At 48.4% G+C, this 21,499-nt stretch overlaps 2 protein-coding genes across 6 annotated transcripts in view; one reads left to right on the top strand and one right to left on the bottom strand.

Annotated features, from left to right (window-relative positions):
• CUNH19orf47 (chromosome unknown C19orf47 homolog) overlaps positions 1–1,202 on the bottom strand; it is a 25,906-nt gene extending 24,704 nt beyond the window's left edge. The window contains exons 1-2 of one of the 4 annotated variants that reach the window (XM_031385843.1): positions 1,088–1,192; positions 498–747 (exon numbers count right to left, since the gene is read on the bottom strand). The gene's annotated coding sequence lies outside the window, so the exon portion shown is untranslated. Of the gene's footprint in view, positions 1–497; positions 748–1,087 lie in introns of all 4 variants that reach the window. The other 3 variants (XM_031385842.1, XM_031385845.1, XM_031385844.1) reach the window with 3 other exon arrangements.
• Positions 1,203–1,368: 166 nt separating this feature from the next.
• Positions 1,369–21,499, top strand: part of Pld3 (phospholipase D family member 3) — a 20,688-nt gene continuing 557 nt past the window's right edge. The window contains exons 1-12 of one of the 2 annotated variants that reach the window (XM_031385840.1): positions 1,369–1,472; positions 10,909–11,082; positions 11,659–11,751; positions 11,857–11,931; positions 12,021–12,163; positions 12,552–12,735; positions 14,193–14,307; positions 14,385–14,512; positions 16,243–16,443; positions 18,068–18,207; positions 20,060–20,225; positions 21,317–21,416. In XM_031385840.1, the coding sequence (XP_031241700.1) occupies positions 11,725–11,751; positions 11,857–11,931; positions 12,021–12,163; positions 12,552–12,735; positions 14,193–14,307; positions 14,385–14,512; positions 16,243–16,443; positions 18,068–18,207; positions 20,060–20,225; positions 21,317–21,416 (1,279 nt within the window). In that variant the 5' untranslated portion in view covers positions 1,369–1,472; positions 10,909–11,082; positions 11,659–11,724. Of the gene's footprint in view, positions 1,473–10,908; positions 11,083–11,108; positions 11,187–11,658; positions 11,752–11,856; positions 11,932–12,020; positions 12,164–12,551; positions 12,736–14,192; positions 14,308–14,384; positions 14,513–16,242; positions 16,444–18,067; positions 18,208–20,059; positions 20,226–21,316; positions 21,417–21,499 lie in introns of those variants that run through there. The other variant, XM_031385841.1, reaches the window with a different exon arrangement.

The following is a 21,499-nucleotide window of genomic DNA, read 5'->3' as shown; positions in this document are numbered from 1 at the left end:
AAAAAAAAATTAGAGGGATTGAAAGAGCACACTCAAAGTTCCCACAACTATGTCTGTCAGGTATACATTAAATCTGAACTAAAGTAGTGACAGGGTGGGACAGTTGTAGACCTAATCTCAGTTGCAAGCAGATGTGAGGTGGAAACCAAACCTATAAGACTATTTAGCAAGCCTGGCATGATGGCACATGCCTTTAATCCCAGCATGGGTGAAGGGGCAGAGGCAGGCAGACATCTGTGAGTTCAAAACCAACCTGGTCTATGTAGTGAGTTTCAAGACAGAAAGAGCTACAGACAGAGACCCTGCCTCAATCAATCAATAAATAAACCCAATTTTCAAGTATCTTTCATTTGCTACCCACAAATAAAGAGGATTGTTCTATTTCTGTTGTATTTCAAGTTAAGGTTTTCTTCTCCCGGCAAGCAATGGTAGTTTCCCAATAGGATAGTAACGTAAAATGCCGCCTTTTAAATTGAGGAATATACATCAGTCATTACTTTAAACCGCTACTTCAGGACTCAGCAAAGAGGCAAATAATCTTCCTGCTTGTTTATGTTCTTGCTTCCTTTGGGCTTCTCTCCCTCTACTTCGTTGGAACTCCCAGTTTACAATCCCAATCCACTGAGCTGTTCGTATGCCAGAGACATCCATCAGAATCCGCACGACGAATATATGAGCCGGAGGTTATCGGTTTTCACTAAGCAGAGAAAACCTGGGCTCACAAAGGTAATGACACAGGCCCAGTCCCTGCACAGAGAAGCTGGGATTAGAACCCAAACCCTCTGGCCTGCTGGCCCGGCCTGCTGGCCCGGCCAGCTCCGGCGCAGGTACCCATCATCAGTACTAACAAGGAAGGAAGAGTAACACGGGGAGCGCTGAGAGCAGCTCGGGTGTGCACCACCTGACGTCCCATGACACAGGTACTACAGTCAGCTTCAGAGCCCCCATTGTACAGAAGAGGAAACTGAGGCTCAGAAAAAGAAATCGCTTATCTGGTGTTGTACAGTGTGGGCTACACGGGAACTCCAGACCCCGGCCACCCCGTATCTCCATCCCTAACCTCCTCCGTCCCAGTCCCACACCTCACCTGGCACTCTGGGCACGCACCCCCACGAGGCGCCCGCCCGCCCTCCGGGTCGCGCCAACTGTCAGACACTCCTCCCTCCGCCTGGGCCGCCCGCCCCGGAAGTTCTGCCCTTGTTACCGGAAGCCAGGCTGAACCTCCCACCAGCCGCTCTAGCCCTCCTCGCCGCCAACCAGCGAGAGAGTGTGGGGCGGTGGCCGTCACGTGACAACACGCAGCCTCCCAAGCCCTTCCCCTCCCCAAACGACTCCGCGTTCGCGAGGAGCGCCGCCAATCAGAAAGAATCGTGTCTAGCCCCGCCCTGCCCGCAGTCTCGCGCCAGTGCGCCTGCGCACAGGTGGGCGGGAAGGTGGGGCTGGGTTCTGGAGTGGAAGACTGTGGCGTGCAGGTACTGTGTGGTCTGGTGCGCGACACCTCGGCTGCCCTCCCCTTGTCACCCTCTCGTCTGTAATGTATCTCTTCTATATTGTCCTTGGCCCACTTAGGTGCCCCCATTCCTTCTCTTAAATCATACCCCACTTAAAATGTCACCATCCCTCCCCTTCTGATGCCATGACCTTCCTCACGCGCCCCTCCTTTAGAAAGTAATTTATTTTCGTTTTTAATTAATTATGTATCTGACTGCATTTGCCCGAGGAGATCAGAAGACGTCTGATTCCCTGGATTTGTAGTTAGGAATAAATGGTTGTGGGCCACCCCATGTAAGTGCTGGGTTTTCTAGTTCAGGTCCTCTGGAAAAGCAACAAGTGCTTTTAACTGCTGCACCATCCCTTCAGCACAACATTGTCCATTTTATTCTTTTTCATTCCTCTAAAGCCCTGATTGGCTCTATATGTACAGTTTTCTCTTTTTATGTGATAGGGTCCCCTTGTAACCCCAATTCACGTTAGCTCGCACACACCCGTGCTGCTCCCAGTGCTCCCCTTCCATCTTTGTTAGCACTGATGATGGGTACCTGCGCGGGAGACTAGCATCTAATCACCAATGCAGCTCAGGCTGGCCTTGAATTTTTGATCCAGTTGCTCAGCCTCCTGAGTGTAGGGATTACAAGCATGCTGAGCCAGTCTCTTTGTCATCATTGTCTTAGTCGCCCACACATCCTTTTTTGTTGTCATTTCTCCTTCATGAAACCCCCATTTCTCCATTTCTCTTCAAACCAGTTATTCCTGTATTTCCTGTTTTCATCTTCCCTTAGATTACTGTCAAATTTCCTCAGTGTCTCCATCTCTCCCCTAACACGTCTATACCCAGCATTCCCCACAAGGAGCCACCCAGCCTTATAGCTTTTCCCCCTCCATGGGTACATGTTTCACATATTTCCATAGTGTAGGATATTATAGCTTATGGTATCCCAGGGTCCCAACCTCACCCCTCAACCTCTGGGAAACTGGCCACCAAATCATGCCTCTCCAATCCCTGCATTTCCATCTGTAAAATGCACAGTACCCAACAGGTTTGTGTGTTTGTAAACCCAATGTTTAGGTGGTAAAGCAAGAAGATTTCTAAGTTATCCTCTGGTACATTGCAAGTTCAAAGCCAACCTGAGCTACATGAAACTGTCAAACAACAACAAAACCATATAGGGATACTCATACTAGAAAAACGTGAATTCTGAGCATTTGTTCATTTGTTGGTTGAGCCTTAGGCAGGCTTTGAATTCCATATGTAGCCAAAGATGGTCTTGGATTCCTGATCCTCTTGCTTCTGCCTATAGGCATTTGTAAAATGAATTAGTATGTTCTAGCTAGCCTGTATAAAAGATACACAGTCCTGGCATTTTTCTTTACAAGCTGTAAGCTTAGATTGGGCAGGTTTTGGAACTATTCTAACTTACACCTCTGCCATAAGTCTCTAGTTACTTGCTGTTTGAATCTTCCTGAGGTTGCTTTCAGGGTCTATTTCTCCTGGCCACGTGTTCATGGTCCATCTCTTCTCCTGATGGCCTTCTCTCCCTTGGGCTCCTTTTTCCTTCCTTCTTTCCTTTTCCTACCCTGGCCTCTCCTCAGACCCCTCATTTAGTCCTCAAGGCCCGCCTCTCTCTCCCTATTGCCCAATTGCAGGCTCTAGCCTTTTATTAATCAATTAACTTTAAATTGGGGAGCAGGGTTTACATAGCATGACATAGTGTAGCTGGGGGTCAGGGGCAAACGAGGACCTGGCCTAGGATCCCCTGTATTCAGGTAAAAAGTCAGATGTGGTGGCACACATCTGCAATCCTAGGACTGAGGATGCAGAGATAGGAAGATCCTTGATTTTTTTTTTTTTTTAATGTTTGGAGTTGTAATTTTTTTAAAATGTATATGGGTGTTTTGCATTCGTGTATGTCTGTGAACCACACATGTGCTTGATGACTGCAGGGGTTAGAAGAGGCATCTGGTGCTCTGAAACTACAGTTATAGATAGTTGTGAGACACCAGGTAGGCACAGGGAACTGAACCCAGGTCCTCTGCAAGAGCAGCCAGTACTTCTAGTTGCTAAGCCACCTCTCCAGCAGCAGATTATTCCAGCTCACTTGTCAAGTCAGTGAGCTCCAAGTTCAGTAAAAGATGCTGTCTCAAAAAAATAAATAAATAAAACATGAGTCAGGCATGGTGGACTTTAATTCCAGCAATCAGAAGCAGGGTCTATGAGTTCCAAGCCACCTTGGACTACGTAACTGTAGCTCGTCCCAGACCAGCCAGAGCTAGTGGGTAGGACCCTATCTTAAGATAATATTGATAATAATAATAGGTGAAGGGTAGAGAGAAACACTTGACCTTGACCTCTGACCTCCACACATGTGTACACAGGATCCTCACACATACATGAGTACACACACACTGCACTATCTCCAAGCCTGGCATGCATTCATTATTCTATAATGTCAGTGTGTTCATTGACCCTGCCCTGCACTTCAGCCATCCCACCCGAGGATCTCCTCCATGTTGTCATCAACCCTGCAACTTGTGGTTATGGACCCAAAATAGTGGCCTGGGACCTATGGGCAAGCTTGCTTCTGCCCTTAGTCCTTTTGTTTTGTTGGCTTGTGTGACCCTTGAGCCCTACAGTGAGAGCAGGCAGCAAGTGATGTGGAAACTGAGGAGGACTTGGGTAGGGGAGACTTTAGATTGGTTAGAACTTATTCTCCCTGAACTTCTAGGATGGGGTTTGGGCATCAGACAGAGACAGGAAGCAGGAACCTCTCACCTTAGTCAAACCTCAGCAGTAACCTGGGTGTGTAGCATACGTCTTTAATCCCAACACTAAAGAGATTGAGATGTTTAGATCCCTAGGAGTTCAACACCAGCCTGGTCTAGGTAGGGAGTTCCAGCCAGCCAAGACTGTATATAGAGAGTGGGACCTTGTCTCAAAACAAACAAAACTCAAACTTCTGTAGTGAAGAGGTAACCATGTGGAGAGGTTACTTAGTCGCCCAACTTGTCTTTCGCAATGATTTTTAAGGTTTTTTCAATGTCTCATATAGCACAGGCTGGCCTTGAACTTTGTGCATAATTGAGGAGAATGACCCTGAACTTGGGATCCTCCTGCCTCCAATTTCTGTGGTTTTGTTTGTTTGTTTGGTTTGTTTTATTTTGTTGTTTTATTTTGTTTTAAAATTTATTTTATTTTATTTTATTTTCGAGACAGGGTTTCTCTGTATAGCTCTGGCTGTCCTGGAACTCACTCTGTAGACCAGGCTGTCCTGGGCGTGAGCCACCACCGCCCGGCAAGATTTATTTATTTTATGTATATGAGTACACCATTGCTCTCTTTAGACATACCAGAAGAGGGCATCAGATCCCATTACAGATGGTTGTGAACAACCATGTGGTTGCTGGGAACTGAACTCAGGACCTCTGGAAGGTGCTCTTAACCGCTGAGCCATCTCTCTAGCCCCTGCCTCCAATTTCTTAGTGATGACATTACAGATGTGTGCCAAACAGAGCCTGGCGCAAGAGGCTCAGGAATTCACTTTTGCTACATAGTGAGTTTGAAACCAGCCTGGGCTATGTGTGACCCTGTCTTGAGGAAAGAAAAAGAAAAGTTTAAAGAAGGAGAAAAGAACATACAAGTTACTTGTTTACCATATTTCCTAAAGACTTATTGTGTGCTCAACACTGTGCCAGGCACTGGGGACAGATAAGGAAGTGACCAGAACACAAAGACTCCTTGATCTTATGGGGTCTGTAGTCTAGTCGGCATAAGAGACACTGAGTAAGTAAGTAAATTATTTGATGGACTGGGGGGGGGGGTGCAGAATACATGGTCAATTTGTAGTTTCAGAGCTTAGTGTGACGTTAGGCACCTGTAATCCCTTAAGGCAGCCCTTAAGAGATGGAGACAGGAAGCTCTGGAGTTCAGGGTGATCCTTAGCTACACAATGAGTCCCAGGGCTACAGAGAGAAACTAGATAGATAGATAGATAGATAGATAGATAGATAGATAGATAGATAGATCAACAGACAGACATAAATATATAGATTATATGTGTGTGTATATGTATATATTCCATGCACGTATATATGTGGGACATATGTATATATGTGGGATATATATGTGTATATATGTATGATACATACATGAAATCCTAGCAGTCTGGAGACTGAAGCAGGAGGATCACAAATTCTAGGCTACATAGACCCTGTTTGACTTAAACAAAAAATCCACAGACTGGTTTGAGGGGTTCTTGGGTTTGTTTGTATATGTGGGAGCATTTGCATGTGTGTGCACATGCTCAGAGGCCAAAGAAGGACATCCACCTGTGACCTTCTTTATCATGGTCCGCCTTAATTCTCCTGAAACAAGGTCTCTCACAAAATCTTGAGCTCAGCTAGGCAAGCCCAACAACCCTGCTGCTTCCTTTCACCTTTCCAGTACAAGGGTCACAGGCGCCACACCCAGCTTTGTATATGGTTGCTGAGGATTCAGACACAGGTTCTCAGGCTTGGGGGCTGGGGGCTACCTCGCTTACCCATGGACCCATCTCTCTAGTCCCTGGTTTTGTTTTTTAGACAAGGCCTCATCCTGTGCTGGGCAGTCTGGTCTACAGAGTGAGTTCTAGGACAGCCAGGGCTATACAGAGAAACCCTGAAAAAAAAAAAAGGCCTCATCCTGTAGTTCAGACTGATCTGGAACTCATGATCCTCCTGCCCCATCCTCCCAGGTGTTGGGATAACAGCATTTTGTACTGTCTCTAGAATAAAGCTTATTTAATAGTCATTGGACATATTTATTTGCATGAGTAGATGGATGAACTGGGTACCGGGCATGTGCTGCTAGTTCTGTGCCCAAGTACTGGGGCACAGGGGTGACTGAAACAGCCTATCCCTGTCCCTGTCCCTATAGAGCTCACAGCTCTGAAGGAGTGAGGGAGAGCCATCAGCAGGCAAGGATAACCCAGAGAGTTTGGGGCTAAGATACAGGAAGTCCAAGTAGAGAATTGGGGATTGAATGGGGAGGCATGAGGTAGAGGACCCAAAAGCTGAGTGTGTACTCTCTTTCAAGGAACTGTGTGGCTGAGTTGTGAAGGATGGTGAGTAAGTAAGCTGCCCCACTCCCTGGGGGAAGATCTGGTCCAAAACGAAAGAGAAGAGAAAAGGTTCCTGGAAAGGGTACAGATTTAGGAGAGATGCTAAGGAGAGCCAGATACATGGTGAATGGAAGGTCTATGGGGACACATTAGGTCGTGAAATTTGCAGAGCTGGAGCTCAGGGATGAAGGGGAAACTTAAGGGTTCTTTGGAAAGTCGGTTGGATGGTGTTTGCTGGGACACACATGTGAAGAAACGGACTGTTAAAGTGGACACAGGTGAAAGACTAAGGCAGACTCATGAAGGAATGTTTCACTGAAGCAGACACAGGAGAAAGGATGTTCTGAAACAATCATGTGAAAGGAAATGTGATGAAGGAATCTTCGCTAAGGACATGCATGTATCGGTCTACCTTACATTGTGTAGTTGAGCTGCATTTGTCAGAACTCCATAGAGAGAAACTCACCAAAAGGTTTCTGGTAGTGTGCTACAATTTCTTGCTGCTTCGAAGGACTCAGGCTGATTAGCAGAGTGATGTCAGCTGAGACAAACACAAGTGCTGAGGCAAGACCGGTGGAGGACACATGATGTTTTGGAGGCTATAAATAGAACTCGATGGACAGTGAAGGAGGCTGAGCCTGGCTTGCTTATAGAGCTAGCTGTGCAACACTTGTTGGTCTCTCGTGATCATTGCTTCCCCGAGAGAGGCACAGCTGAGAACTTCTCTTGGTCCCTCCTGCTGACTTGAGCTGAGGCCAAGGCCTGGCTGTCTTTGCTAGGTAATGTCACCGATGCTGATTCGTGTTTGCTATCCCAGCTCTACTGAACTGGACTGCTGGTGTGTATCTGTGAAGTGTTTGTGAGTGGATGGAGCTGCTGCTGCTGACTGCTAACCTGTGAACTGAACTGCTGATTTCCAGACAACACAGACAGGAGTTGCTACAGAGAATCTTTCTAAACAAGTACATTCCCCCTGCCCCCACCCAGTATCCTTTCTTTCTCACTACTTCAGCTAGAAGGGAGGTTAAAATGTTTAAGAACCATCATTAAAAATAGGTTTTGAAAAAAATTAAAGTTACAAGGGGGCATAGGGAACTGGAGACAAGAATTCAGACTCAGAGAGGGGAAGTAAAGCTATAGTAGTGGGTAGTGGTCCACGGGGCCCAGGCAGGTCCCTGTAGGACACTGTAACTTTAATTTTTCAAAGTCTACTTTTTTGTTTTGTTTTGTTTGTTTTTGTTTTTAGAGACAGGGTTTCTCTGTGTAGCCCTGGCTGTCCTGGAACTCACTCTGTAGACCAGGCTGGCCTCAAACTCAGAATCCACCTGCTTCTGCCTCCCAAGTGCTGGAATTAAAGGCATGCAACACCACTGCCCAGCTCAAAGCCTACTTTTAATGATGGTTCCTAAATGCTCTAACCTCTCTTGTAGCCCACCACCCACCAAAGGTAGTGGAAAAGAAAGGATATGGGGGAAGTGGACCTGTTTAGAAATGGTTCTTTGGAGCAAATCTCATCTGCATTGTCAGGAAATCAGCAGTTCAGTTCACAGGTCAGCAGCAGCAGCAGTTTGATCCACTTGCAAACATTTCACAGAAACCATGTCTTAAAAAACAAACAAGCAGGGCTGGAGAGATAGCTCAGCAGGTAAGGACACTGACTTCTCTTCCAAAGGTCCTGAGTTCAAATCCCAGCAACCACATGGTGGCTCACAACCATCCTTAATGAGATCTGACCCCCTCTTCTGGAGAGTCTGAAGACAGCTACAGTGTAATTACATATAATAAATAAATCTTTAAAAAAAAAAAAACTAACAAGCAACCGCGGTGGTGGCTCACGCCTTTAATCCCAGCACTTGGGAGGCAGAGGCAGGCGGATTTATGAGTTCGAGGCCAGCCTGGTCTACAGAGTGAGTTCCAGGACAACCAGGGCTATACAGAGAAACTCTGTCTCGAAAAGCCAAAAAAACAAAAACAAAAAAGCAAACAAACAAACCAAAAGAAGCAAAACAAACAAGAAAAAAAAAAAGATCACTGGCTGCTTTTCTAGAGGGCCAGGTTTTAATTCCTAGTACTCACATGGTGGTTTACAACTGTCTGTAACTCAAGTTCTAAGAAGTGCCCTCTTCTGGGCTCCTTGCACACCAGGCACATATATGTTACACAAACACACATGCAAGCTAAACACCCATATGAATAAGTTTTTTTTTTTTTTTTTTTTTTTGAGACAGGATTTCTCTGTGTAGCCCTGGCTGTCCTGGACCTCACTCTGTAGACCAGGCTGGCCTTGAACTCAGAAATCCACTTGCCTCTGCCTCCCAAGTGCTGGGATTAAAGGCGTGCCACCACTACTGCTCGGCTAAAATATTTTTTTTTAAAACCCCATCCAGTTTTGTTTCCTCCTCGTCTGCGGGCTGTGATGTCACACCTGAATACAGACAGGACCACAGGCGAAGGAACTGGGAGCTGTTCTGTGGACAGGAAGAACGTATGTTTCCTGGCTGCGGTGCACCCCATGTATAAATGAAGCAGAGCAAGATGATCAGCTGTGTTGACCATGCTGAAGCCTGATGGAGGAGCTGGGGCCTGGGGAATAAAGGTGGCGTGGGCCATGGAGGAATACCAGCTTCTCACTGCTTCTGGTTACCTCAGTCATATTGTCCTGAACCCTGACACCCCAGGATGGGTCGGACTCCTGCTCCAGCTGAGGCTGCAGGTCTTACAAGGAAAGGGACACCCCAACTAGGAGCCTGAGCCTAATCATTGATGGCCTGAATCCTATCTGCTGGTCCTACCTGGTAAAATAAAACTTGTAAAGAAATTAAAAGTAGTACTTAAAATAATTTAACAGTTAGTTGTTTTTGAGATACAGGGTCTATGTAGCCCAGGCTGGACTCAAATTTCATCAGTCCTCTTGCCTCAAACTAGCAAGTGCTGATATTAGGGCACTGGATTCTTGGGAGCTAGAGTTTACAGGTTGTGTGGAATTTTTCTGTGGTGGCCCAGCCCCACTGTAAGAGCTCTTAACCACTGGCCCTGTCTCAGACTCTTTGTAGCTGAATTTCATGACCTTAAACTCCTGATGAAACCCCGCCTTCACCTGCAGAGAGCTAGGATGACAGACTGATGTCATCACACTCCATTTCACCTGCAGAGAGCTAGGATGACAGACTGATGTCATCACACTCCATTTCCAACTTTATATTCTTCAAGAAAACATCTCTCATCCAAGCCTTCAGAAATAATGAAAGTCAAGCCATTCTCTCTCCTCCCCTCCCCGCCCTGTAGTTCACCCACTCTTCTGCCTCTATGGAATTCTTCCTTTCAGAAGCCTCGGTTAACCTTTGCCCTTGTCCTTGCCTGCTGGATCCTGGTTTTTGGTTTTCTTTTCTGAGACAGCCTCAGTGCAGCCCAAGCTGGCCTGGACCTCATAGATATCCTCCTGCCTCAGTCTCCCTGGTTATACAGGAAAAGGAGGTTATAATAACAGCATTTGGGAGACTGAGACAGCAGGATTGTTAAAAGGCTAGCCAGCCTGGGTTATACAAAGAGTTACAGACCAGCCTGGGCCGGAGTATGAGACCTTGTGGAACTACCCACCCAAAAAAGTTAAGAAATAAGAAAGCAGGCTGGGGATGTGGCCCGTTGATAGGGCCTGTTTGCAAAGCCCTGGATCTAGGTGGGTAACACACACAAACCAAGAGAGCCATCCCTAAAGGCAACAGAGGGCTGTTTATGCAGCTCAATAGCAATGTAGGCTCTATACTTCCTCTGTGGGATAGGCTAAGGGGAGAGTCGTGAGAAGGTCACCTGTTATTTCTCTAGCTTTAAATCTGTACAGTGCATCAGCCTGTGCTATATGAGATCCTGTCTCATAAGACCTAAATAAATAAGTAGCATACTTTTTAAAAATAGTTCTTGGGTAGAATATGAGATCCAGAAGCCTTGGATTTTTCTTTTTAAATACCGTCATCCCAACAGACTACCAGAAAACCAACCACCTCCGTGGCCAGCCGTCCCCATTGTTCTCCCATCCCATTGCGTGGGCTGTCTTCTCTTGAGCTTGCCCCTCTCTTCCCTCTCTTTCAAGATTATTCAATCTTGATCTCCCCATATTATCTTCAAGATTAATCTTATGATTTGTTTACCACTAAGAGTCTGTGGTATAAAAATTCACATTTGTAGATCAGAAAAGGGATGTTTTTTTTTTTCTCTGTGACTTCTGGGTCCCTTTGGCAGGTGGGGGAATGAGGAAACTAGGGTGGCTACGACAACGAAGCCCATCCCCCAATCCTGTGCTCCTCTCTACCCAAACCAGGTTGCTCAGGACCACCCCTTTCCCAGTTCGGGGAGTCCGCCGACGCGCACACTGCGCAGACTCCAAGCTGCAGTGGGCGTGATCCGTGGAGGTCCCGCCCCTCCTTTCCTCCCGCCCCAACTCAGCTGCTTAGGCAGAAGCTGGGGCCCCACCGAAGTAGCTGCCGACGTCTGAGTAAGGCCGGTGTCGTTTTAGGGTGGGGGGCTGCGATGCGGGAGGCGGGGTAGGATTGGGAGGCGGCGATGGCCCTGGGGTATGAGCCTCAGATGTCTGGTCAGGTAAGGTACCTGGGACGAGGCAGACGCTCCACCTGAAACAGTCCATGAGTCATCCGAAGACAGAAAAACCTGGCGGAGAGATTCAGGGCTCCCCTGGCCCCCAGCTAGGACTGTCTTTTTGGAATTACTTAGATTCGAGCTCAGCGGGGAACAAAAAGGGGTGCTGATAGGGAGCAACGTGGGTGCTAATGACGGACATGCTGGACGCTTTGAAAGGTGGCAGGACGATGACACGGGTGAAGAAAAAAAAAAAAGCAGAGGCGTTGGACCTCGAGGGATTTCAACATTCCTGTTGACCAGCGACCAATTTCCTCTTTTTGGGGTGATGGGCACAGGGCCAAGGGCCCCCGTGATTATGGGAGAAGAAAGAGGCTTCTAGTGGGTCTCATAAGCCCAACGATATACACTTTCTTCGATGCCCCTTAAAAGCCTAGAACACCCCGGACAGTTCCTGCTTTTTTGTTTCCTCCAGTTTCCAGTCCCTGACACACCCACCTAGCTGCCTTCGTTCTGCAGTGTTCCCCAGCAGCCAGGCAATATGAAGCCTAAACTGATGTACCAGGAGGTAGGAGGATGGGATGCCTAGTGGGGAGGGTTTGGGTGTATTGAAGGGTAGGAGACCACCAAACCGCCCTATTATTTCCACTCCCCATCATCCCTGATCCTACAGCTGAAGGTCCCTGTTGAGGAGCCTGCGGGAGAACTGCCCATGAATGAAATCGAGGCGTGGAAAGCAGCAGAGAAGGTAGGAAGGAGTAAGCTGCTCCCTTTGAACTATCTCAGACTGTTGTGACCACCTTGTATAGGCTGACAGCTTCCTTCCCCACTCCACAGAAAGCCCGCTGGGTCCTCCTGGTCCTTATCCTGGCGGTAGTGGGCTTCGGTGCCCTGATGACTCAGCTGTTTCTATGGGAATACGGGGACTTACATCTATTTGGACCGAATCAGCGCCCAGCCCCCTGCTATGACCCCTGCGAGTAAGTGGAAGGGAGCTGGATTATGGGTGGGAGGGGTCCTGCCAGCCTGGGGACACTTAAGCCTGCAAGAGCACCCGGTGCTTTGGTGCACGCAGTACTGTGACGAGGGGATTGTGGGTGCCCACGTCCGTGCCCACTCTACCCCCTCCTTTCTGTTTCCATGGCAGCCACAGCGTCATCATCCTTTATAGAGGTCTGTGAACATATGGGCACAGTATCTCCCATCTACATCTGTGGATACACACACAACCCTCCCACACCTCTAGATAGACCAGTGAGATACACAACCAGCCTTCTATCTACATCTGGAGATCTGCAGAGTCCTTCTTTCTCAACCTATCCTCTCTGGCCCTCTGTGACTGACAGATATATCCCCCTCTACCTTCAGGGCGGTGCTGGTGGAGAGCATTCCGGAGGGTCTGGAGTTTCCCAATGCCACCACAAGCAACCCCTCCACTAGCCAGGCCTGGTTGGGCCTCCTTGCCGGTGCTCACAGCAGCCTGGATATCGCATCCTTCTACTGGACCCTGACAAATAATGACACCCACACGCAAGAGCCCTCGGCCCAACAGGTACCTGGAAGCCTCCCTTCTCACCCAACTCCCCACCCGTTCCCAAGGCTGTGGGAATGGTGGCAATGGAGAGGGATGGGGAGAGGCTTCCTGCCAACCTGGAGACAGGTGGACACAGGTGTTTGGTAATAGCTGTCCTCACACACCCTTCTGAAGTTAGGGTGATGTGTCCTGATTATCTGGAAGCCTCTGAATGTGGAGGAGCGACTTTGGTTTGCAGATATCACCTTGAACCCTTCACACAAAAAAGGAACAAGTTGTAACCCAGCCCAAGCCAGGTTGCCACCTCACTTGCTGTGTGTAACCTTAGGCAAGTCCCCTCCCCTCCCAGGCTTCCTTCACCTTAGCTGAAAATTGTAAACAGTGATTTGATCCATGGCTGGGCTCCTGTGAGGAAGCAGTGGGTCAATCTGTGCAAATTTAGTTCAGTGCCTGGCACAGACTCGGCCCTTCCTGAATGTTTACTGTTGCTGGGCAGCGGCAGCACACACCTTTAATCCCAGCAATGGGGAGGCAGAGGCAGGCAGATCTTTGTGAGTTCCAGGCCATCTTGGTTCACAGAGTGCATGCCAGAACAGCCAGGGACACACAGAAACCCTGCCTCAAAATACCTAAAAAAAAAGGAAAGAAAGACGATTATTATTAAGCTTGGTCTAAGGGTGCTCATCTGAAATCCCAACATTTTGGAGGCTGAAGGGGTGTGGAGGAGTGGATATAGAGTTCCAGGCCAGTCTGAGCTACATAGCAAGACCTTTCACAGCAAGCAACACACACACACAAGAGTTGCATGTGTGTGTATATACACACACATACACACACACACTCTGTATAAGCTCACACCTCTTCCAGGCTCCCATTGAAGTACATCAAAGCACAAATACAAGCTGGGCCCTGGGCTGCAGGATGATAGATAGTCCCAGCTACTCAGAGGCTGTCAGGAAAGTCTCAAGTTCAAGTCCTGCTGCAGCTACAAATCAAGTTTATCATCAGCCAGAGCAATATAAGGAGACCTTGTGTTAAATAGAAAGTAGAAAAGTGGGGGCTGGTAAGATAGCTAGCTCAGAAGGCAAAATTACTTGCCACACAAGCCTAACTACCTGAATTCAATCCCAGGAACCCACAGTAGGAGAGAACTGACTCCTGAACGTTGTCCTCTGATCTCCACATGCACGTGTATGCACACATACACTCCCACGCACGTACACACAAAATCTTTATTAAAGGGGGGGAGTGTGTATGTAACTCATGGCTAGAGTACTTCCCTGTTATATGCAAGCTCTCCGAGTTCCATCCCCAGCACCACATGCACATGCACACAGAAAGAAAGGTAAAGGGTTTTAGTATTGTAACCTGTGAGTCCTCTAGTGTAAGGTGAAGCCTGTTTCTTCATAGGGGGCACCTGGGAGGGGGATATTAGAGCACCGGCTGGCCCATCCCTCAGCAGCTGTCTCCCACAGGGTGAGGAGGTTCTTCAGCAGCTTCAGGCTCTGGCACCCCGAGGTGTGAAGGTTCGCATTGCCGTGAGCAAGCCCAATGGACCTCTGGCCGATCTGCAGTCTCTGCTACAGACTGGTAAGCTGGCAACAGCAGGGTTGGCAGGCCTGGGGCTGCCCAAGCTGGCCCCTGACTGCTGCCCCTGCTGACCACAGGTGCCCAGGTCCGCATGGTGGACATGCAGAAGCTGACCCATGGTGTCCTGCACACCAAGTTCTGGGTGGTGGATCAGACCCACTTTTACCTGGGCAGTGCCAACATGGACTGGCGGTCGCTGACCCAGGTCTGTATGTACCCTGCTCACATTCCTTGGCTCCTCCTGAACCTCCCTATGTATCCCTGCAGTTCAGTCCTCAACTGCCTTGTTCCTGCTGCAGCTAGGGTTCCCCCTGGGTCCTGTTAGCAGCTACGGAGACACAGAGTACTCAAGGTCCTGCCCACTCACCTGGCCTTCATTGTACATTTCTTGTGTGTATTTGAAGCCCATCTTTTACTTGGGGGATTCTGGGAAGATGGGATAACAGGTAGGTTTCCTGAACGTGCAATTCAGTGTGGATCCTGGCCTGTCGTCAGGCTGCCACATCCCATCGAGCTCTGGGCCAGGACAGGGAAGAAACTGGCAAAAGACTGGGATGAGATAACAGTACAGCCTGCATCAGGGAGGAATGCAGGTGATGAGTAGGGTGGGAGTATAGGCAAAGATGAGGTACAAAATGCGGGTATAGGTGGAATACGGGGGTGGGGATAAAAGAGAGATGGTTAAGGATGGGATTAGAAGGTAAGGCAGAGAATGTAGAGTGGGAAGAAGGTATAGACAGAGAATCCAGCTGGGATGGGAGTACCGAGAGTGAGCCAGGCCAGATGGGGGTGTAAGTAGATAGAGGATCAAAGTTGAGATGGAATGAAGATGTAAGGGGGATGGGGAGTGTGTAGGCAGGAGCTTGGAGGTGAGGTTGCAAGTTGGCAAGAGCAGAGGGGTCAGGGATAGAATGCGGAGGTTGAGGCAGAAGATCTAGGGTGGAATAAAGAACCACAAACAGAGCTCAGGGCTGGAGTAGGGGGAACACAGTTGAGCTGACTGTAGCAGTCCAAAGGAGACATCTGATCCAACCTGGGGCCTTAAGGAAGAGTCCCCAAAGAAGGTCATAGTGTCTGCCAGAAGCTTTAACAGGTGCTAGCACAAGACAGACAATTCACCCCAATAAATACTTCACTGGACTCCTAGTCTCAACAGTGATTCAGGGATATGCTGAAGACACAGTCTTCTCACCCAGTGGGGAATGCCTGGCTTAATCTAAAGAGCCACCACCTGAGACTGAGCCAGAGCGGCTGGCATAGGGCATAGTCTCAGGAAACGCCCAGCTCACAGAACCTGGCACTGCAGGCCTGTCCTCCCAAATCATTAGGAGTCTGAGACCAGATGATTAAAAGTTCAAGGCTGCAGTGGTGGCACATGCCTCTAATCCCAGCATTTGGGAGGCAGAAGCAGGCTGATTTCTGAGTTCAAGGCCAGCCTGGTCTACAGAGTGAGTTCCAGGACAGCCAGGGCTACACAGAGAAACCCTGTCACTAAAAACCAAAAATAAATAAATAAATAAATAAATAAATAAATAATAAAAGTTCAAGGCCAGCCAGAAGAACTCAGTGAGACTGTATCTGAAAACAACAATTTTAAAGGGCTCTATGTGCCTCATAGTAAAGGACCTATTTAGAATCCCCTGGTGAGAGTCTGGGCTGTGGCTCAATGGCAATGCGCCTTACTGGGGTAAGGCCCTAGTTTCAATACCCAATACCACAAAAAAAACAAAAACCCTGGAACTTTGCAAGACTGAATGTTTCTTCAAAACATAAGTCAAGTTTAAGTTCTAGGATGTCAGCTCTTCAGAGTGGAGGTGTAGGAAAGACTGAGGGACAGAGAGATGAGTTGGCGGAGGGAGTAGATAGGACAGGGGCATCCCTGTCCTCTGTGAGCACCGGGCCAGCATCACCATGCTTAGCACTGTTCTCCCTCAGGTCAAGGAGCTGGGAGTGGTCATGTACAACTGCAGCTGCCTCGCTCGAGACCTCACCAAGATTTTTGAAGCCTACTGGTTCCTGGGCCAGGCAGGCAGCTCCATCCCATCAACCTGGCCACGGTCCTTTGACACCCGATATAATCAAGAAACACCCATGGAGATCTGCCTCAATGGCACCCCAGCTCTAGCCTACCTGGCGGTAAGTTGGAGAAAATGGGGCCTCATGCCATCACTTTTGGTCATACAGTATCACTTGTGGCCTCTATCTGGCCAGCCCGAACTTCACTCTTGGTCAGTCGGCCTTGTCAAAAGCCTGCGCAGTGTCTCAAGATCCCTCAGGACTGGATTAAGCTGGAAAACAGATATCCGGGCATTTCCAGCCTCTGTATGAGGTGCATGTGGGCTCAGCTCCTCCCCGCCCTTGGTGATGTCTAATACAGCCATGAGTAAGCTCTTTCTGTGTATTCCTGTACTTAGTTTGAGACAGTGTCTCATGCATCCCATGCTGGCCTTGAATTATGTACCAGAGGATGGCTTCAAACTATTTCAAAGGGTTTTTGTTGTTGTTGTTCTTGTTCTTTTTGTTTGTTTTGTGTCTCACTATGTAGCTCTGGCTACTCTGGAACTCAGGAAATCCATCTGACTTTGCCACCTGAGTGCTGGAATTAAAAGTACGGCCCATCATTCTAAGCTTTTTCTTTCTTTCTTTTTTTTTCAAAATTTATTTTATTGGCCAAGCATGGTATTATACACTTTCAGTTCCAACACTCGGGAGGGTGAGGCAGGAAGATCTCTGTGAGTTCAAGGCCAACCTGGTCTATATAGCAAAGTCCAAGATAGCCAGGAGGCTCTAGAGAGACCCTGGAGTGTCAGGCATGGTGGATGCAGGGAGCATGTGGTTTGATGCCCTTTGTAATCTGTCTTTCCTAGAGGTGACTTCCTCCTTCCATGGCTACTTCTACTTTTAGAGTTGCAGTTCCTCAGGGACCCAAGCAAAGGGACTCTTATGACCCCTGATACATAAAGGGTTGCCTGGTCAGGGCTGATGTGACATAAAAGCGTGAATATAGCAAAGGTCTCCACCAGTTGCCTGGAGGACTGACTAAAACCCTATCCCTAGCCAGGTGAAGTGGCACATGAAGTCTAGCACTAGGGGGAGTGGAGGCAGGAGGATCAGGAGTTCAAGGTTATTCTGGCTACTTGGTAAGTCAAAGGCCAAACTGGACTACATGAGATCCTGTCTCCAATAAAACCAAATAACCACCCAACCTTGCTGTGGAAGCATGAGGACCTGGGTTCAAATCCCCAGAGCTCACGTAAAGTCTGGCGTAGTAGTGCATGTCTGTAATCCAAGCACCCCTGTAGGAATGTCAGCAAACAGAAATTTGCCTCGGACAAAATGGGAGGCAAGGGCCAACACGAAAGGGTGTCTCCTGACTTCCACCCACACACTGTGCCACTTGTGTAACATGCATGCACACATTTATCATATACACCATACATTATACATATGCATATATCAAGAAAGAAGAAGAGAATTTGCAGTTTAAACAAGTCTCCAAGTAACAAAGTGCCCCTATTGCTGCTGAATCAGGAGTCACCCAAGAGTATAAATTCTGGAACCAGGCAGTCAATCCGGGATGCACTGATTGACTGTGTGACCTTACGCAAGTAGCTTACCTTTTCTGAGCCTGTTTCCTCACTCGCAAAACAGATATAGTAAATATCCTTCCCTTTTGGGGCTGTTTTTAGTGAACTCCATAGGGCTTGCCTGTTTCTTGGGGTCCAATGTGACACTGCCTCTGACTGTCCCCTCACCCCAGAGTGCACCTCCACCTCTCTGTCCAAGTGGCCGCACCCCAGACCTGAAGGCTCTGCTCAACGTGGTGGACAATGCCCGAAGCTTCATCTACATTGCAGTTATGAACTACCTGCCCATCATGGAGTTTTCCCACCCACGCAGGTACTCTGGGAAGGGGCAGGTCTTGGATGGGGAACCCCTGTGAGGAGGGCTGAGGGGGCTGAGAGCAAGCATGGGGCCCAGGCAGGACAACAGATGCAAGGGGAGGTACCAAGACAAGGGTTGTACTTGGGACAGAGCTCTTGCTTGAAATACTATAGGCGCCATGCTCAGTCACTAACTGTCACCAAAAGGAGCGGAACAAGGGATGATTGAATGTGGGGTCAGAAGATAAGATAAGGAGCCGGGCGGTGTTAGGGCACACCTTTAATCCCAGTACTTGGGATGTAGAGGCAGGCGGATTTCTGAGTTCAAGGACAGCCTGGTCTATAGAATGAGTTCCAGGACAACCAGGGCTACACAGAGAAATCCTGTCTCTAAAAACCAAAAAAAAAAAAAAAGATAGGAAGGCTGGGAGGGTAAAGAGCTTGCTATGCAAGTGTGAGGACCTGAGTTTGGATCCCCAGCACCTCAGAACCAAAGCTCACTGACCAGCCACCCTTGCTAAATTTGGACGTTCCATGGTCCACGTTCAACAAGAGACCCTGTCTTAAAATAAGGTGGATTGGGGCTGGAGAGATGACTCAACAGTTAAGAATGGTTACTGCCTAGTTTGTTGCCCAAAACCTACATTAGTTACTAACATCCATGCCAGGTGGCTCAAACACACATGCACACATACATGCACACACATTGCATGCACACAGAAACACACACACATGTATGAGATGAAAGGCAATCAGGTATGGAAAAAGGGCTGAGGTGGGATGATGGAGCCCAGTCTTGATTACCAAGTGAAACTGTTTCAAAACAAATCAAATGATGGGAGGATGAGTTTTGGGGTACCCAAATGGTAGCCAGAAACAGGAGCTGAGGAATATGGAGGAAGAGGGCTTGGAAGCCAGGGCTGGGGTCCTCTGGAGGCTTGGGAACCCAAAAGCCCCAAAGCTCAACATGAATTCTTCTGTTAGGGTGGTGTGCATACATACATGAAGGTGAGACACTCGCACACATAAAATGTATAAAAATCAGTGCATCTGTTGGGGCTGAAGAGGTGGTTCAGCGGTAAGAGCACTGGCTGCTCTCTCAGAGGACGAAACTTTGGTTCCCAGTGCCCATGTCAAGTGGTTCACTAACTCTCTAAGTCTAGCCCCAAGTGATCTTATACCTTTGTCTCATGGGGGCATTAATACTCACATGCACACACCTACATGCAAACACAGCTACACATAGTTAAAACAATATTAAATTCTTTTTTTGTTTTTGTTTTGTTTTGTTTGAGACAGGGAATAGCCTTGGCTGAACTGGCTCCGTAGACCAGGCTGACCTGAACTCAGAGATCCCTCTACTTTTGCCTCCCAAGTACTGGGATTAAGGGTGTGTGCCACCACATCTGGCAATATTAAATTTTTTTTAAAGAAAAGTACATCTTTTTAAAATTTAATAAGAAAAAGCCAGATAGTGGTGGCACATGCTTTTAATCCCAGCACTCAGGAGGCAGAAGAAGATAAATCTCTGTAGAATTTGAGGCCAGCCAGAGCAAAATCCAGGGCAACCAGGGCTATTCGCAGAGAAACTTTATCTCAAAAGAAACAAAACAAAGATATTAGAAAGATCTGCCTTGGCTGGGCAGTGGTGGTGCATGCCTTTAATCCCAGCACGTGGGAGCAGAGGCAAGTGGATTTCTGAATTCGAGGCCAGCGTGGTCTACAGAGTGAGTTCCAGGACAGCCAGGGCTATACAGAAAAACCCTGTCTTGGGGAGAGAGAGAGAGAGAGCGAGAGAGCACGAGGAGAGAGAGAGAGCACTTCCTCTTCCCCCTGAACCCCTTCCCTGTTTCCCTGTTGCCTCTCAGGTTCTGGCCAGCAATTGATGATGGGCTGAGACGGGCTGCTTATGAACGAGGCGTCAAAGTGCGCCTGCTCATCAGCTGCTGGGGACACTCTGAACCATCGATGCGGTCCTTCCTGCTCTCCCTGGCTGCACTCCGTGACAACCATACTCACTCTGACATTCAGGTGGTAAGCATCCATCCCAGAGTGCCCTCCCTTCCATCCTGGGGACACACGCACATGAACCAACTTCTGTTGTAGTCAGGGTTCTCTAGAGTCACAGAACTTGTGGGTAGTCTCTATATACTAAGGGAATTTGTGGATGACTTACAGTCTGTAGTCCAACTCCCAACAATCGTCAGCAGCATCTGTAAATGGAAGTCCAAAGATCTAGCAGTTGCTCAGTCCCACAAGGCAAGCAGGCCAAGAAGGGTGCCCCAGAGTGTGCAGCCACGAGGGGAACTGAATCATGGCTGGGATGGGGCATGGGGTATCATGGGACAGAGGTTTATCATTGAGGTGGGGAGTCATAGGCAGGCAGAGGGGTAGGGTAGGGTGAGATTGACACAGAGAAAGCAACTACCATACAGTGGTGTTTAAGAAAGACCTTCTGTTTAATCCCAGCACTTGGGAGGCAGAGGCAGGTGGATTTCTGAGTTCAAGGCCAGCCTGATCTACAGAGTGAGTTCCAGGACAGCCAGGGCTAAACAGAGAAACCCTGTCTCACAAAAACAAAAAACAACAACAAAAAAAAGAACTTCTGGGACTAGAGAGATGGCTCAGAGTTTAAGATCATTGACGGACCAGATTTTGGCTCTCAGCACACCATGTCTGATAGTTTACAACTGCCTCTAAGTCCAGCTCCAAGGAATCCCATGTCCTCCTCTGGCCCTGTGAGCATGAGTGCGTGCACACATTCTCTCTCCTGCCCCCTTCATCCACATAAATATAACATTTTTAAAAATAGAAGGGAGAAAGACAGAAGCAGAAACAGACTTTCTCCAGAAAAAGGGACATCAGAGATGAGGTGTCGGGGTGGAACAAGGGAATAAGAGCCATTGCAGGTCTGTATCCGCACCCCTACCCAGCCTCAGCTGGTGTTTACTGAGGACCAGCTGCACTGGGCCCTATTTTAGTCCAAGGATCCACCCGTTCCAGGGAAGCAGCCAAGTGCCTTTTGCAGATACCATTTACGTGTCTACCCTGCCATCCCATGAGTTCTCAGAGATACCCCACCTGCACCTTGAGCCCCCACCTCACCATCCTCCCCTCCCCTGCAGAAACTGTTTGTGGTCCCTGCGGATGAGGCCCAGGCCCGAATTCCCTATGCCCGTGTCAACCACAACAAGTACATGGTGACTGAACGTGCTTCCTACATTGGTAAGTGCCCCCAGTACCACATCAAAGAAGGGAAGGCCAGGGCACTAGGGCCTGGCCACCCATCAGACCCTCACTCTACCCCT

This window comes from Mastomys coucha, unplaced genomic scaffold (genome assembly GCF_008632895.1).
Source record: "Mastomys coucha isolate ucsf_1 unplaced genomic scaffold, UCSF_Mcou_1 pScaffold21, whole genome shotgun sequence".
NCBI lineage: Eukaryota > Metazoa > Chordata > Mammalia > Rodentia > Muridae > Mastomys > Mastomys coucha.
This window is presented reverse-complemented; position numbering and strand designations above follow the sequence as displayed.